The 18,594-nt window shown below is 41.6% G+C and overlaps 1 protein-coding gene across 3 annotated transcripts in view; it reads right to left on the reverse strand.

Moving 5' to 3' along the window:
- LOC132827851 (dynein axonemal heavy chain 9-like) overlaps positions 1-18,594 on the reverse strand; it is a 504,454-nt gene that overhangs the window by 120,392 nt on the left and 365,468 nt on the right. For all 3 annotated transcript variants that reach the window (XM_060844602.1, XM_060844601.1, XM_060844600.1), the window contains 4 exons: positions 16,944-17,108; positions 10,571-10,711; positions 9,978-10,148; positions 56-178 (listed from right to left, as the gene is read on the reverse strand). In XM_060844602.1, the coding sequence (XP_060700585.1) occupies positions 56-178; positions 9,978-10,148; positions 10,571-10,711; positions 16,944-17,108 (600 nt within the window). The remainder of the gene's footprint in view (positions 1-55; positions 179-9,977; positions 10,149-10,570; positions 10,712-16,943; positions 17,109-18,594) is intronic.

The following is an 18,594-nucleotide window of genomic DNA, read 5'->3' on the forward strand; positions in this document are numbered from 1 at the left end:
TGTCTGATAAGCTGGCCATTACATCCACAGCAATACATGAGAAAGAAATTCATACCTTAATGCCACCCCATGACTGGTTGGAAAGGAAATCCACGGGACTTGAGAGTCCTGGCTGTGCTGGATATCGAAGCAGGAAGTCCAGCTCGTTTGGGTTAATTTCTTTGTTAATCAGAAGAATCTGTCAAATTGAGGGGAACAGAGAAAAAAAATTGGTAGGGACTATTCATTGCACTGTAGCAGCCACCTGTTAAAACCTAGCGGGAGCGAGAGCGTTTATGTCTGAGGAAGTTCACAGTAAATTTGCAACTGATTAGATAAAACTTCAGCTCTGTTCTAATATACCTTGTGTCTATGGTATTCCATAGTTTTAAGGGATCTTAAAAATTAATAAAGTAAAAAGGGTCACTTTTTGCTTCTGGAGTATTCTCTTTTTGTAACTGCTCTAGCATTCTTACCGGATCATCGATCATACCAAGCCTGTGAATCATAGCTGGCATTTTAAGAGTAATCAGCATGGCTTCTTTCAAATGATCTCTGGAGCAGAAGGTTACTTAATTAAACAGTACACTCAGAACGTTCCTCTTGAAAACTAACTTTTTAAGTTAAGAACCACTTAAAATGGCTAGGTACATAATCAATCATAGTCCATCATGAACTGTAAGTAGTTTTCTCTTGAGAGAGCAACAGTTCATTATATTGCTTGAGAGATAAAGTTAAAAATCATACAACACCAGGTTATAGTCCAACAGGTTTATATGGAAGCACTAACTTTCGGAGCGCTGCTCCTTCATTATAAGCAGGATCATAAGACACAGAATTTATAGCAAAAGATCATAGTGTCATGCAATTGAAATGATATATTGAACAAACCCAGATTGCTGTTAAGTTTTTCATCTTTTAGAATGGGTTGCAGGTTTCAGTTCATTAATACGGAAATCCCAGAACTTCTTTAAAGTCACATTCTTGAGATAACTTGAGGTTTTATAAAAAAAAGGTGACATCACAGCTCAGACAATCATTAAAGATGTGAGGTTAGAGTCTGTCTATACTCCAACCTTGAATCAGTCGGCTCTATTTCCAAGATGGAATTTATATTACATTGACTGACTGACTGCCTGCAGATTGTGCACTTTTTGAGCAACATCTGCAAATATAATTCTGCAAATACAAATTCACCCCCATAACTTATATGTGCGTGTGCATGCATGAGACAGAGTGAGTGTGAGTGTGTGTGTATGAGTGAGTGCACACATGAGAGTGTGTTTCCTTATTGGTAGTGATGACTGGATAGTAACCAGGAGCACAATAGGTTCAGGAATGTTAGGTCCCCAGGCTCAAGGTATTGATAATAATGTCAACACAACCCAGCATCGGGTAATTCAGTACAGACAGCCTGAATCCAGGAGAAGACCAACTTTCCAATTGAACTGGAATTGATCTCAGCATTGAATCAATGTTGAATGTTACAATATGCTACAAGACAGAAATTTTAAAAATCTGCTATCATTTACTGAAAGTTGATCTGCTTTAAGTTCATTTGGAAGTCTGCCCACTCAGTTTCAGCTGCTGCCTGGCCTGCTATTTAACTCCATTACAAAAAAAATCAGATTTCCAACTTTGCCAACTCTCTATGTAACACAAGTCTGTCCAACCTCACCGGCAGATATTAATAGCCAGTGCTTGCAAGATCTCAACAAATACTGTAATAGAGAAAGACTTGTTAGGTTGCATTTAATTACAAGATCTTTTTCTTTATTCTTTCTTGGGATGTGAGCATTGTGACATTTGCTGTCCATTCCTAACTGTCTCTGGAAATAATAGTATGTTATTCCATCTCAGAGTCAATGATGTTGTACTGGGTCTGGAGTCACATGTAGGCAAGACAAGATAAGGATGGCAGATTTCCTTCCTTAAAGTATATTAGTGGATCAGGCGTTTTCTTTGAAAAACAGCAATTGGTAATAGTTTCATGGTCACCATTACAAAGATCACCTTCATTTCCAGATTTAATCATTGCACTCAAAATTTCACCAGCCACCACTGACCTTGTGGCATTAGCCTAGATCTGTGCAGTACTAGTCCAGTAACATTACAAATGCACCATCACCCTCTTCCTCTGATACCATATTATTTCACAATTGGCACAAAGATTGAATTAAGGTCATTCAGTTGCTGTTTTATTTTTCACAAGATGTTGCAGTAACTAACTATGAATGATCTATCAACATATGCTTAACTACTATGTCAATTTTACCTTGGTTACTCTTTAAATCACAATATAGAGACATAATATTTTCTTTGCTAAAATTATCAGTGAGTGCAGGCAATATTATTGGAGTCAGTTACTAAGATAAATAGGAGAGGGAGAGCTTTTACACGCTAGGATGAGATTGCTGAAACATCAAAGACATTAGATTAGATTAGATTAGACTTACAGTGTGGAAACAGGCCCTTCGGCCCAACAAGTCCACACCGACCCGCCGAAGCGCAACCCACCCATACCCCTACATTTACCCCTTACCTAACACTACGGGCAATTTAGCTTGGCCAATTCACCTGGCCTGCACATCTTTGTGACTGTGGGAGGAAACCGGAGCACCCGGAGGAAACCCACGCAGACACGGGGAGAACGTGCAAACTCCACACAGTCAGTCGCCTGAGTCGGGAATTGAACCCGGGTCTATAGGCGCTGTGAGGCAGCAGTGCTAACCACTGGGCCACCGTGCCGCCCACATCTCCTACTCTTGCTTAATTCCTAAGTCTGCCTCAGTAATAGTCCTGTTATTTTTTTTAGACTAGATTAGATTCCTTACAGTGCGGAAATGCCCTTCGGCCCAACCAGTCCACACTGACCCTCTGAAGAGTAACCCACCCAGACCCATTTCCCTCTGACTAATGCACCTAACACTACAGGCAATTTAGCATGGCCAATTCACCTGACCAGCACATCTTTGGACTGTGGGAGGAAACCGGAGCACCCAGAGGAAATCCACGCAGACAATGTGCAAACTCCACACAGACTGTCACCCCAGGGCTGGGATCAAACCTAGGACCCTGGTGCTGTGAGGCAGCAGTGCTAACCACTGAGCCACCGTGCCGCCCAGCAACATTTTAAACTAAGATACACAAGAACAGAATAAAAATGTGGAGCTTTCCCTTTAAATGGAGCAGCATCATTTAAATTCAATAGAATAAGGTCAGGAGTTGTTATATAGGTTAATGGGTGCTCAGGGAGACCCCGTGGTTAAATCTAAAAAGATACCGTGTCATTAGATAGAAACAAGCACTGGGGAACAGGAATGTGGGTCACTACAGAGGGAACTCCATTTCAGGAATTAACTTTCTATGTCATCCACAACCACTGCACTTTTGCATGAAGAAAGCTGCATTTGAAGGTTTGAAAGAAATATAGAGCTGTAACAGTACAACAGAGGACTCTGTAATTAAGCAAGTCATGTTGGATCTATTCAGTGTGGAGCAGAGAAAATGTTAAATAAGCAATGGATTTCACACTCAATAATCTTTTAAAGACACCTTGGATTAGACTTCATTCTACCAAGGTGATAGGTTTTAAGGTGGGTGTCCTGAATAACGTGTTAACTGTCAGTCTGCCGATAAAGTGCCACCTCGGGTCTACTTTGAGGGAGGTTGCTTTTGTGGGGGGATAGAGGAAATGGCCATGTGGTTTCCAGCATTAAGTTACGACTAAAGCTTATTAAAATACCGCAGGGGGGCACAGTGCACACACACTATTTAAGATGCCCAGGTGGTTTCTCAGTGTTTTTTTGATGTCGAAGCCTTAGCAGATGGATGGAGTAAGCTGGGTGGTAGGTGGACAGACTGATGACGATATAGCCCCAGCCCCAGGACATGAAGGGTGCCCCTTCCACAATGCTAGCCCGATAGCCGTGGTCATGTTTTATTTCTAAACACTCGCATGTTTTCAGAAGGAATCTCCATCTTGAGATGCCGTGCTGTCTCTCTGACCACACAGAGTCTTCGATTCTTCAATTCACCTTCCTGGAGGCAAAGCCTTGAAGACACTCCGTTGTGTGTCTGCTTTCTCCAGAATCTTCCTGGAGGTCCCAACACAGGCTTTTCCAAAGTCCCTACAAGATCTTATTCCATCAGTGGGATTGGGAGATGGGAATGTCAATCCAGATGCTTACCTCTGGTGATAATAAAGGTAAATATTGGCACCTTCAAGACTACAAAGACATACCGCATTTTGAGCACTGATATCTCGGCATAAATGGATATCTGACTTCATGCTAAATATCTCCAAACACACATCAATTTCAAGCTTCAAAGACACCTAATACTCTATTTCTCTTCTCACCTGTGGATACGCATGTGGCAGATGAACATAGGGCCTATGTATGTTCATTGTCATTTTGCATGAAACAGGTCATTGGCCAGAAGTTACAGTTTGAGGGTTGCTACTACAAATTGAGTGTGGTTGACCAAGAGACTTTTCCACTCTAACTGCCTACCACACACGTGGGAGGATTTATAGATTGATAATCAACTTGCTTGATTATGAGCCATATTCTATGGGGGTCAGTTTAGCTCAGTGGACTGGATGGTTGGTTTGTGAAGCAGTATGACACCAGTAGCATGGGTTCAATTCCCATCACTGGCTGAGGTTAACATGAAGGACTCTCCTTCTCAAACTCTCCTGTTGCGCGAGGTGTGGTGGCCCTCAGATTAAACCACCACCAGATATTTCTGTCAAATGAGAGAGCAGCCCAATGGTCTGGTAAGACTATGGTAATATAATAACAGCACCTTCTGTTGTCGCCAAGTCCTGGAGTAGGACTTGAACGAGAGATTCTGGCTTCTATCCACTGTACCACATGTCTGCTCATTTAAACTCCGTGGGGCAATACTTACAATGTCCACAACATTGCCCTTTGAAAGGGAAACTGTCCAACAAACATATGAATAACTTTGTAGTAATTACTGAGGTATATTGGAATTTTGGGGCATCCCAATCAACTACCGAAGATAAAGCAATTCCACCTCATGAGGGTGACTTCTATCACATATTTTAAACCAGTGTTTTAAAAAACCTATATCCAAAAATAGGAAAAAAAGCTTCAAATACCATTCAAAAGGCATTATAGTTTACTTTAACCCTTTCGAGATAGCTGTGTAGGTAGGACACAATGAGAGGAGCAACACCCCACATCAGAAGGTGGAAATTACTTTGTCCCTGACTCTCCATGGATGGAGCAAGAGGCTCAGGTACAGTGTGTATGACCACCTCTTCCCTAACTGGATATGTGACAAAAGACTTGGGTGCCATTTTGTTTGCAGATCAGCTTCTTCTTTGTAGGGATGGAGTGAATCAACTGTGAGTCTTCCCTCTGCTCATTCTGAATTAATTCCAGTCAGTTATTGGAAGACAGAAGCAAAAGCCTTGCTACTATTTACCCAAACAACTCAACCGCAACAATTATCCATACTTCGGTCTTGATATTGCAAGCCATAAGTAGAAAGGGATTTGGGTTGAAATCAGTCAACACTGAGAGGTGGCAGATGGAGTTCAACCTGGATAAATGCGAGGTGATGCATTTTGGAAGGTCGAATTTGAAAGCTGAGTACAGGATTAAGGATAGGATTCTTGGCAGTGTGGAGGAACAGAGGGATCTTGGTGTGCAGATACATAGATCCCATAAAATGGCCACCCAAGTGGACAGGGTTATTAAGAAAGCATATGGTGTTTTGGCTTTCATTAACAGGGGGATTGAGTTTAAGGGTCATGAGATCTTGTTGCAGCTCTATAAAACTTTGGTTAGACCGCACTTGGAATACTGCATCCAGTTCTGGTCGCCCTATTATAAGAAAGATGTGGATGCTTTGGAGATGGTTCAGAGGAGGTTTACCAGGATGCTGCATGGACTGGAGGGCTTATCTTATGAAGAGAGGTTGACTGAGCTCGGACTTTTTTCATTGGAGAAAAGGAGGAAGAGAGGGGACCTAATTGAGGTATACAAGATAATGAGAGGCATAGATAAAGTCAATAGCCAGAGACTATTTCCAAGGGCAGAAATGACTAATACGAGGGGTCATAGTTTTAAGCTGGTTGGAGGAAAGTATAGGGGGGATGTCAGAGGCGGGTTCTTTACACAGAGAGTTGTGAGAGCATGGAATGCGTTGCCAGCAGCAGTTGTGGAAGCGAGGTCATTGGGGACATTTAAGAGACTACTGGACATGCATATGGTCACAGAAATTTGAGGGTGCATATATGAGGATCAGTGGTCGGCACAACATCGTGGGCCAAAGGGCCTGTTCTGTGCTGTACTGTTCTATGTTCTATTTTCTATGTCCTACTTACATACATAAAAGTAAAAACAGAAAGCACTGTGGAAACTCTGCAGGTCTGGCAGCTTCTTTGTCAGAACTAAAGCCTCTTGACTCTGACTCTGAGCATCCTTCTAATCTGTCCAACTGCTGTGGCTTTCCCTTCTTTCCACTGCATAAAAACCCCACAATTTTCCAACCTCTTACAATTCCAAAGAAGAGTCATATCGGACACAGAATATCAATTCTCTTTCTCTCTCCATATCGTTGAGTTTCACGAACACTTTCTTTCAACTTAGCAATATTTTATAGAAGCATTACATCCATGATACATCCATTGGGTCACCTGAAAGTGACATTTTACTGCAATTAAAGCACTGAGAATATGCAGCTCCACATTGGGTACTCCATGGGACTAGAATATTCCTTCCTGCATGGATAAACTTCATTTGATGTTAACAAGTAAAGAAACTTAACAGAACAACATGAAAAGGTCTAAATAAGGATTAGGAATCAGGTACAGGCTTGGTGGGCCGAAGGGCCTGTTCTAGTGCTGTATTGAATTGTACTGCATTGTATAAATGCTTGAGTTCAATGGATTCCAGATATCACAATGGCATTCCAGCAGGTCCAAAATGGGTGCAAATTGTGTTTTGTAGGTGAGTTAAAGCAACATTTCAGATTATCAACATCAATTCAAGGTAATGTTTGCAAAAGCCACATTGTAAGGCTCTTCAATGAAGTTGGTGTAAAACATGTGATATCTGATAGTGCATATGTCAAATTATCAGTGGTTAGTCATTGAATAACCAAGCATTTATAGAATATTATTCCACAGTGAACCTTTAATCCACCTGCTCAAAGAATGTGATGCTTAACACCACCTCAGATTGGCTCTGTGTAGAAATAGATTCTTCCCGGTACATCAACAAAATTGCAGGACTAATGACTAATGCTAAACAACTTATTGTATAGCATGCTGGTGTTGTATACCCAAAGCTTTATTTTATTGGTATGACCAACACATGAAAAACAAAAAGTTCCAACTTAATACATGTTGTTCATTGGTTTTCATTCACCATCAATGGCTTGCTTCTGCTACAAAGTGTTTGTTGTTTGTTAATCATGTTACTTTACTTTGAAAATAGTCTATTTTTCTCAAAGTGATTTTATTTTGCACAGAGAAGGGATTACCAGAAAGGAGAAAGGAATTCAGAAAATGAATATAAAAAGCAATCTGCAGATCGAATAATTAACACAATAAACCTTTTCGATGGGAAATTAAATCAAAGCCAAGGTGCATATAAAAGTTCCCACAGCGCTATTTTGAAGAAGGGCAGGTGCATTCTACCTGGAGTTCTGGTCAACAGCTATTCCTCAACCAACAAAACAAAAATGGATGACCTGGTCACTAAGGTAAAAAGTGAGGTCTGCAGATGCTGGAGATCACAGTTGAAAATGTGTTGCTGGTTAAAGCACAGCAGGTTAGGCAGCATCCAAGGAATAGGAAATTCGACGTTTCGGCATAAGCCCTTCATCAGGAACCCAGCACTGTTTTTTGGAGCTTTCTGTGCTATCATATCTCCTACATGACAACAATGCCAACATTTAAAATGTACTTGACTGCAAAGCATGTTGGAACATCCAGCAGTCATGGAAAATGCTACCTGAGTGCAGGTATCTTTCCCTTTCACAGTATCAGGGGGATCACAGTAAAACTTGATCAATCTCAAACACCTTGAAGCTATGGCTAATCCATACTTGGTAGTCCAAATGCATGGAGGTACTCCAAGGTGGGTGTGAATTTCCTCCTGATTTCAATGCAGTGGTGCAGATTTTCTCAGGCTCAAAGCTTGATTTCTGACACTTACGATTTTCCAATGGCTCAGATCAACACTGAGAGCTCATCAGATTGGGAGCAGCGATCTTCATGGCTGATTTAACAATCAGCAGTCTGTCAGACTGCAACTCCTGGCAGACACAGAGTCTTAGAAAACGTATCCTATTATGTGCAAAGTTCTATTAGATCATTCTGCTGAACTAGGTATGGATAGACTGGCAGAGTGAAAGGAGATAAAATGACCAAAAAAAATTGCAGAGCTGCAGATCTAAAATAAAAACAAAAGGCGGAAAAAATCAGATTCCCTGTGTGAAGTGTCTAATGCAAAAAGTAATTATTATTTTCAGGAAGACCGACAGTAATAATTTTCAGGTTATTTGATAAAAATCCTCGGATTATTCGTCATTTTTGATTTTATCATTGTATTATAGACTTTTATACAATTCAACAGTGATTCAGAACAAATGTGCTTTGCTCTATAATCACACTGTCAGCAATGATTCATAACACAAATTACAGAAGCCATGCTTCCTTTAGGAAAGATTCCAAACAAAGCACAAAAGGTTGAAGAAATAAGACTTAAACCAAACTCCAGTTTTGCTTGATCCACACAATCTTTTCCCCTCAAGGCGCCAGATTTATTTATTTTATTTAACTGTTCATGAGTTGTCTAGGCCAGTATTTATTGCCTACCCCAAATTATCGTAAGAGGGTCGTAGTCAGTCACCTTCTCAAACAGCTTGTGTAAGTGTGGTGTATGTACATCTACATGTTTAAATTTATAGCAGTTTGACACAACTGAGGCCATTTCAAAGGGGAGTTAAATGATAGAGAGTCATAGACTCCTCACAGTGTGGAAGGACATTCAACCCATCAAGTCTACACTAACCCTATGAACAGCATCCAAAGCAGACCCACCACCCCATCCCCATATCCCTGTATTTCCCATGGCTAACCCACCTAGGCTGCACACTACAGAAAATTTGGCATGGCAAATCCACCTTACTTGGACATCTTTGGACTGTCAGAGGAAACCAGGGCACCTGGAGGAAACTCACACAGACACGGGGAGAATGTGCAAACTCCACACAGATAGTCAACTGCGTCTGGAATCGAACTGGGTACCCAGCGCTGTGAGGCAGCAGTGCTAACCACTGAGCCACCTTGCCTCCCCAAATTGTTCTGGATTTGGAGTCATATATAGGCCAGACCCCTAAAGGGCAACAGTGAACCAGATGGACTTCTACAACAATTGACAACATTTTCATAGCCATCATTACTGAGAGTAGCTTTTCCATTCAAGATTTATGAACTGAATTTAAATTCCACCAGCTGCCATGGTGGGATTTGAACCCGTGCCCCACAGCCTGGGCCTCTGGATTAATACTCCAGTGGCATTTCCATTACACCAGCACTTGACATGATAAGTTTATACATGGTACTAGGGAATGTTTTGGTACATCAACCAAATTGTCATTGTTCATGTCTCAGCACTGAGAATGTTTCAAGCTATTCAGCAGTTAAAACCTTAATATCTGAGCTCTTGTCCTCACTCAATACCTACACTTACGTTTCTTATTTTGGTACGGGTCACTGAACAGCAGTAAGAAATGAGGACTGTGCTATCCTCTCAATAGCACAGGCTAATTGTCAAACACCAGCTCAGACAAGACAGCATGGAGTGAAAAGCATATCTAGTAACCCCAGGCACTGCATTTATCCATTAGATTGCTGGGGAAACCAAACTCTAACAGACAGGGATGGCTTTGTAAAAGAGAGTGTGAAAATGAATGTGGATTAAATGGAGAGCTATAGAATAACGTTTATTTACCTGGAAGGTAACCTGAGCTGTATAGGTCAGTTTATCACATTCAAACAGTCCTCTCGTTGTGTACTGGAACACAGAAAATGTGATGCTGTCAATCAAATTGGCCACTCTCTGCTTGAGGACTTCATCAGCTGGTGCTCTTTTCACAGCCATTTGGAACACAACACTAAAGGCCTGAAAGAAAATAGCAGCAGAATTTATTAGCAAATTATGTTATTGAACATTATATCATCAGCAATAAAATCTTTATTCTATAAACATGCCAAAGTCAAGATTAGATTTAGCTCTTCATTCTTTGCTGGCAATTTAATATCAAAAAGCAGTTACTTTCTGAAACATAAAACAAATTGCTTCAAATCCCCCCGGAGTAATTCTTTGATCACTCTGTAAAGCAATGAATTTTGCACTTGATGACTTTTCTTCACAGTTCTGGGGAGATTTTGACACCTGACCTTTATTTTCAATACAATAATGCTGAAAGGATTTAGAACAATGAGACTACATTTAAAAATCAAGGCTGTTTATTGAAGTAGTTCATCTGCTAAATTGATCAACAGGGAATGAAGTAAACATCTGGTGGGCTTATATTGGCATACCTTCAAAGAGAACTGGTACATGGGGTGGATTTTATTGAGGTCATTCATTATAAAGTACAATAGAGAAGCTCGTCCTGCTGCAGGTCGGTAGTGTTCGCGCGCCTCATTGATCTTTAGCTCTGTTACTTTGGCCTCTTTAACCTGCATTAAAAGGGAGTGGAGGATCAAACAGGAACAAGTGAGTGTTCTTACTTAGCAAAACAACTGATTGAGTCACAGAATGAGATTAGAGGCCACGAGTTTTATCAGAACTGATCTATTAGCATTGTAGGGGTCTGTTTAATGGACCGGGGCCAGCCGGGTTGCAGTAGTGCAATTTGACCTGATCTTACAACTTGACTGGAGCAGGAGTACTCTGCCTTCAGGTTTCCCCACCAACCACCGAGTGTGGGGTCTGATACGAGTAACCACGATCAATGGAAGGATGTCTAATTAAAGGACCACCAAGCAGGGATCAGAGAGGCTGCACCTTGCATTGATTTTTGACTGTTCAATCGAAGCAAAAGTCAAGGAGGAAACATTGTGAACCCCCATCTCTCTGTAATTTGTTGACTCTTCCCTGGAACTAGTGCTGGATGGCCTGAAGAGCTATGGTTGTCGACAGCAGGAAAAGGCCAGGCACACAAAACAAGCTGGAGATCTCTAAGCAGATGGAGTGTGGTCTTTAGAACATAGACACAATATCTCAAGAGGATTCATACCTCACTGGGTCAGTAAAGGCAAGTTTCAGCAAGGTTACTTCCGTAATAACCTAGGAGGAGCAGCGTTGGGGTGTGACCAAGAGGCAGAGTCCAATCGCTCACATCACCACAAACTGAATGTCAGGATCTGCACAATATTGACCTCAAGCATTTTCCTGTATCAGTCAAATTTGTACCCTTCACTTCCCACAGGATCTTCCCAAGTGAGTTCCAGCTGGAGGAAACGGAGAAATGCTCAGATGAAGCTGTACGTTTTGAGGGAATATTGATACAATACTCAGCTACATTGGAGACTTCCCTGTTTTTTTTGGGGGGGGGGGGAGGGGGGAGTGGGTGCACAACGCAAAGAACACTCCAAGCTCTGCTGAGCTGGACAAAGGTGCTGAGCTTCCCTGGGAAATGTGTATGGATCTGTCAGCATTCTGAGAGACACTGCACATCCTTTGAGACATAATGGAGGGGTCTGTTGCTTGTATGAGTATCACAATGTCCAAGGCCTTCCGCCTTCCACCCTGGATGAAAACTATTTGCACAAAAAGTGAAATGTAATAGCAGCTGACTACCCAGCTTGAGCAACAACCCAGCCAATCTGTCTGCCAAAGTTGGCTCAGTGGTTAGCACTGCTGTCTTACAGCGCCAGGGGCCCGGATTTGATTCCAGCCTCAGCGACTGCCTGTGTGGAGTTTGCACATTCTCCCCGTGTCTCAATGGGTTTCCTCCCAGTGCTCCAGTTTCCTCCCACAGTCCAAAGATGTGCAGGTCAGGTGGATTGGCCATGGGAAATGCAGAATCAAAGAGAAGAAGGTTGGGGATCTGGGTCTGGGTGGGATGCTGTTCAGAGGGTCGGTGTGGACTTAATGGACTGAATAGCCTACTTTCACACTGTAGGGATTCTATGAAAACAGTGAAGGAAAGCATTGTCTTTACGTTCAAGATCTCAAACCAAGCACTGCAAATAGCATTCCATGGATTTAGGAAAATGTGAAATAGAATGACAAGGGGCACTTAGGGATGGGAACACTCTCAAGGAGCTCCACACTTCTCAGCAGCCCCGTCCAACACCTTCCGTCAGAGACTGACATGCTGCTTTCTGACCTAGTGACAGAGTCTGTCACTTGTTACAATTCTAGTGAGAATGATCAATATTCCACTTTTGTCGTTTGCCTTGAAAACCTGAAACTTTCATGATCTAAAAGTGGCTTTAAAAAGGGCACTGGCTGACTATAATTGCTGCTGGGATTACCTTGCACTCCCAAGCAATCCAATTCAAATGGACAAAATGGGATACATCAGAATTACTATTTATAATGAAGAGGCACAGAGTCTCAGCAATGCATTGAGAAAATCATATCTCTGATTTGATTTACACTTGGATAACAATATTCACATGCTAGTGATGTAATTTTACCTCTGATGTATTCAGTTTGAAAAGGTGAATAGTGGGGTTTTCCGATGGCCAGACCATCATTATTGCAGTGTAGATGGGAGACATGGACAGAGACTTTGCAAAATCCCACCATGGCAGACTCCGAAGGAATCACTTGGGAAGTTGAAGATTTCATTGGTCCATTCGTCAATAGATGGAATCATCAAAAAAAAATCTCTATTTAAACTGGAGACTTCAGAAATGTTCCAAGGAAATGAAGTAAACTTGTTACTCAGGGAAAAAAAGAGTTACTATTAAATGCATAGCCTAGCATATAAGTAACTACTTTAAAAGAACCTATACTTATGGCATACTTCCGCAAATACACCTGACACACTCTCCAGACCCTCCCCATCTCTCCCCTTCCCCACAGTCCAGCCCTCACCCTGGATCCAATCCAATCCAACCAAATTGTTTTTTGCTATTACACACAGCCACTTAACAGTCCCCATTAAGAGCTAGTTACCCTCCCAGCCAGATCATTAACCACTTCATTGTCTGTCCAACTGTTCTTCTCTCTCTTTGGGCTCCATTCCCACATATGTCCATCCCCCGACCCATCTTCTGCATATAAACCAACATTTTGCTCGCTACCTTCAGGTCTGAGGAAGGGTCACTCAACGTGAAACATTATCTCTGATTTCTCTCCACAGGTGCTGTCAGGCCTGCTAAGTTTTACTGCAATTTCTGTTTTTGTTTCCAACTCAACCCAAAGCTGTCCCCATTTCCCTTTCGATCAGACCTGGCATTCAGCAATCAACTGGACACAACCCCCTTTACCCACTTCCTGGGGACCCAGCCCTCTGCTGTTTCTGGACCTGCCACAACTGCATCCCACCCTCCTCTGGATCAGGTCTAGCAACACAGCACCCAGAGACGCAATCACCTCTGACCTGACATCCAAGCAGTGTTCCATGAGCACAGTGTCTCTCTCAGAGGTGCTGAGTGCCCTGCTTTTGTGAAAATCTATGTGGGATTGCCACTACCCAGAGAATCTGGCCCGATGGAGCTTTACTTGGGATACATATATGAACCATATTTCAGTAGCTTGCTTTGACCAACCAAACAAAGGAAGAAAGGAACACATAGCCTTATAACAGCAAGGATAGTAAAAGGTCTTCGCTCCCACTCAACCTCTATCAAACTCAAAAAATAGTCAGCAAAAAATCAATTTGGAATAATGATAGCTTAGATTCAGTGAGATAGTCAGATACCTGCAGCTTCCTCTTATTGAGGCAGCAAGATAGCAGCTGAACAATTGGTCATAAATCTTTTCCTTCTTGTAAACCAAAGGTTTGTTAAGATCTGAAATTGCATCTGCCTTTACTTGCCTGTCCTGGAAAGTTCATTCCCCAAATATCTGTGCCTGGCTAATGTCAGCACTTTTTTTGGGGTGGGGATTAATAGGTGATAAAACTCCACTCAAAAAAACCTTGAAATTGGCTCTCTTTGTTTTGATCTGCTTAATCAAATTTGATTGCAGTGTGATAGCTACATGTTAGAAGACCATGAAAGAAAGAAAAAAAATTTTGTGACCAACCATATTAGGGGTTAAATGAAGAGGGTGCTGGAATTCCTCTTCACTACCTGTAGAGATGCAAGCCCCCACCATTAGATGGAGGGAAAATCATTGATGAAGAAGCTGATGATGATTCAGCCCAGGGCTCTAATCTGAGGAAACCCTGCAGAGATGTCCTGGAGCTCAGAGGATCGAGGTCAAACCACCAGAGTCATTTTCCTGCAACTCCAACCAGCAGAGAGTTTTCCTCTTGTCTCTCATTGACTCCAATCTTCTAAGAGTTCCTTGATGTTACACTTGGTTCAATACTCTGAATGTACCTGTATCGTATGCGCTATAGCAGTTCAAGAAGGTAGCTGACCACTATCTTCTCAAGGGCAATTAGGGATGAATAGCCAGCAACAGCCCTATCCCATGAATGAATAAAAGAACACACTAAGGCAGACTTTGACCAGTGCCTTATGGGCTTCATAAAGCTAAGGTAATCTGAAATAGACATCTTAGCAGTCAGAGTAGCACCATGTGGAATTAATGAAAAGCATAAGAGTAAGATTTTTTTAGTCACACAAGATAATTCATTGGGGTCTTTATAACACAAACTGCATTACACCTAAGGAAAATGATGATCTGTAATTAAAGGAATCATTGAACTTTATTTGACCCTTCTACTGCCCTGCCATTCCCATCATAGCCCGCCAAGTGGGTAGTCAGCACGTGCTCAGAGTTGAGCACAAGCAAACTGTGTGAATTTATTGGAAGAAATTCTGACTGTGGGAATGAATCAAAGATGGGGTTAGGGTTGGGACAACAGGTTTAGCATTGGAGTGTCATATGGCTGAACAAACTCAGGATATGGGAAACATAGCATTACAAGGCTACTGAAGTCTTCCCTGAGAGCCAGGTAGATTGCTATAGGTACACTGGTCATATTTGAATCTACTTTCTTCTCTGTTTCTTCCCACTCTTCACTGAGTGAATACTATTCCAGAATAAAGCAGTAAACACGCTTCACTTCTGAACATTTTCCTCCTTGGTCCAATGGATGTTTTTAAACCATTGATACCTGTGATAGTCAAGTAACGAAGTTCACCACTGATCACCATTCTGTATAAATTGCTGAACCAACCACCACTACCAACCGAAGATTGGGGCAAAATGCTGCCACTCATGTAATTTTCTATTGTCTTCAATAAACCTTGCACAAGTAGGGTGAGAGGGGACCTAAGGGGCAACATTTTCACTCAGAGGGTGGTAAGTGTATGGTACGAGCTGCCAGAGGAAGTGGTGGAGGCTGGTACAATTGCAACATTTAAGAGGCATCTGGATGGATATATAATTAGGAAGGGTTTGGAGGGATATGGGCTGGGTGCTGGCAGGTGGGACTAGATTGTGTTGGGATATCTGGTCGGCATGGACGGGATGGACCGAAGGGTCTGTTTCCGTGCTGTACATCTCTATGACTCTATGAAACCATGAAAACTAAATACCCCACCAACTAGAACATCAAAGCAGCTAAAATGCAGCCAAAAATCAAAGAATTTGACAACACAAGGATTTTGTGTCTCCAAATATACTGTGAGATGATAAGAGATTGGATGCCTAATATTGTTTCTCTTTGATGCAGCATCACGAAAGTAATATGAAGGAATTATGGGCAAATAGAACTTGAGTAGAACAATGGAATTGCTATTGCTTTGTTACAGAATCATTGAGAATTAGGTCCTTCATCCAGTCACTCTTGAAAGATGTTAAAATGCTGCACACACACATACTGTTCTAGAAATGACCACACAATCTGGGACGCAGCAGAAAAACCTGCCTTTCAGCACTAATGCCATTTATTAATTTAATGAACCTGACACAAAACATATCGATTGTTAACTTTGTCGTAAATTCTGAGGAAAGTAAAAGTGTCTGTCAGAGCTGTTGGATATCCTTTATCACCAACAAAGCTTCTCCTGCTCTTTTGAAGTCATATTTCTGATATATGTACCACTCATAAAATATGTATGGAAATGCACCTTTCATTGCCTGATCTTTATTCATGGACCTCTCAAGCCAAAGACGAAATGAGGAGAATGGATTAAAGGGGGAGCCTCAAATGGTCACCTTTCCAACTTTATAAATAATTGCAGAATTTTGAGTCTGAAAATTTAATACACCTGTGTGACATCCCTGCTTTTGTGCTGTCTTACACTGACATTACCACAATTGAAATAAAATAGCAAGGACATTTTCTTACTTGCAATTACTGCCCTTTGAATTCAATGAGAAAACAGCATTATATGGAAGTTTTAAAAACGTTCAGGTGTAAATCCACAACCAAAAGGCTGCATGTCGTGTAACAAATTTAGTGAATATTACCTACTTAATTCAAGCGCTCACATGTGAACTGGCTGCCTTATTATTGCTACAGAGGACGTTGTGAGTTAGAAATTAAGTAGGCCAGGTACATTAAAAAAAATGTTCAGTCAGGACTATACTTATATTGGCACATTCCTAATCCACACAGACTGAACTCTAAGGTCAAAATATAGATAGCTTGCTTTGGCAGAAGATAAGGCAAATTTAATGTTTTTTGTTTAGTTTCTACTAAACTGGTTACAATATTCAACAAGTTTTTCCAACAGACTGAGAATTAATATGTCCCCTTTTTCATTATAATTTTGTTTGAAGGCATCTTCTCTGACCAAACGACATTCACTCAGTGGTCTGATTTGGGCTCACCTTCTCTTCAATCTCGGCTGCTGTCCTCTTGGTGGTCTCCAGATTTTCTACCAAGGCCGTGTCTCCGAGGAAGTTTCCAGAAGCAGAGGAAAGGCGGGAAAGCAGGTTGTCCTCCAAGGTTTTCAAGGTGATTTTGAAGCCGTTCTGCTGCTTTGTGAGGTTGGACTGCAAAGCAAATACCACAGAGATTTCAAACATATTTTAAGAACATCATCTGCACCACAAGCGCAAAAGTTGCAAGGAGACAAGCCTTTTATGGAAGTTTCAGTCAATTAAAATTACAAACGACGGCAAAAATGAGGTTACTGTCTACTCTATAGAATGTGTGTTCGGTGATTTCATTCTAACATCACTCGTGACCTAATTAGAAGATCAGAGCAATTACAAAGGGCAGATTTTTAAAAATTACTTTGCTAATTAAAATTGGGTCAGTAGTATATTACTCAAATCTTCAATGGAGTGGAACAGTACTTTGGGGAGTAAGAGAAGACATGAGTTACATCTGTTCCAATACTGAAAGAAGCACAAGTGACAAGCCATAACAGAATATTGGGATGATTAACCTCTCAGGTAAGGAGATAAGAGGAAGGAGTTCTATTTGGATCTATGTCACTGACACAAGCTGTTACGTCCAAAGAGATAATGTTGCATTTTATCCTGTACAGGAACTTGCTCCACTTAACACGCCTCCTAATTCTGCATCCTTTTCCTCCACAAATCAAATACCTTCTTAAAGAACCATCATTAAGCATTTCCCCCAATGATCCTAGCACTGAGTTCCACAAGGTTGCTATTTTCTGTGCAAAGATATTATTGCAAATTGTTATTTCATCTATTTGTGGATATCTTTTATATGATTTCCCCCTTGTACCATGTGGAAATTATTGCCCTACAATTTTGCCATCAAGTCCTTTTATAATTTTAAAAGACTCCTCACAGTGTTTGCTTTTCTACAGAAATCAAGACAGGGGCTAAATTTTACTCTGCCCACCAGTGGCTTTGAAGATTTGGTGGAGCATACAAAACCTAGTGGGTGGCACCTGAGCTATGCCCTCTGCCAATATTTACACAAATATCTGTGGCCCACCCATGAGGCTCTTAATTAATAAATTAATGACCACACTACATTGCCTCCTTCCACCACTGTGCGGGAAGCCAGCTACACTTGCTGCAGTTGGTTGAAGACTGGACCCTAGGAGAATCCCTCCTCGAGGTCATAACCCACTTTACCCAATCCATCTCACACATCCAGGCCCCCGCCCCTTACCCTGGTTTGCCAGCCCTGCCACAATGAGACTCCTTTAGGTCTGAGCACCTCTTTATCAGGACTCTTTGTTGCCTCAGCAGTGGCCACTAATCCCAGCAGAGCTGCTGGGGATGGAGAGCTGAGACAGCACAGTCTCCAGATGGAGCAATGGACTACTTCCAGCTGTTTCACACTGATCCTGCCATTAAATTTGGGAATGGGGTTAGGCTCCTCCCTCATGACTGGTTAGCTAAGTGGAGGTGGATCACCTCGTCCCATTAATTCCATGCCTTGCCTCAATTTTTTCAGTGTATGAATTCTCTGAATTCTGGTTACATTTTCTCAAATTTCTTCTGCCCTTTCTCCTTTAACTTATTTTTTATATGTCGTAGACAAGAAATACAC

Source organism: Hemiscyllium ocellatum, chromosome 25 (genome assembly GCF_020745735.1).
Source record: "Hemiscyllium ocellatum isolate sHemOce1 chromosome 25, sHemOce1.pat.X.cur, whole genome shotgun sequence".
Taxonomy (NCBI): Eukaryota; Metazoa; Chordata; class Chondrichthyes; order Orectolobiformes; family Hemiscylliidae; genus Hemiscyllium; species Hemiscyllium ocellatum.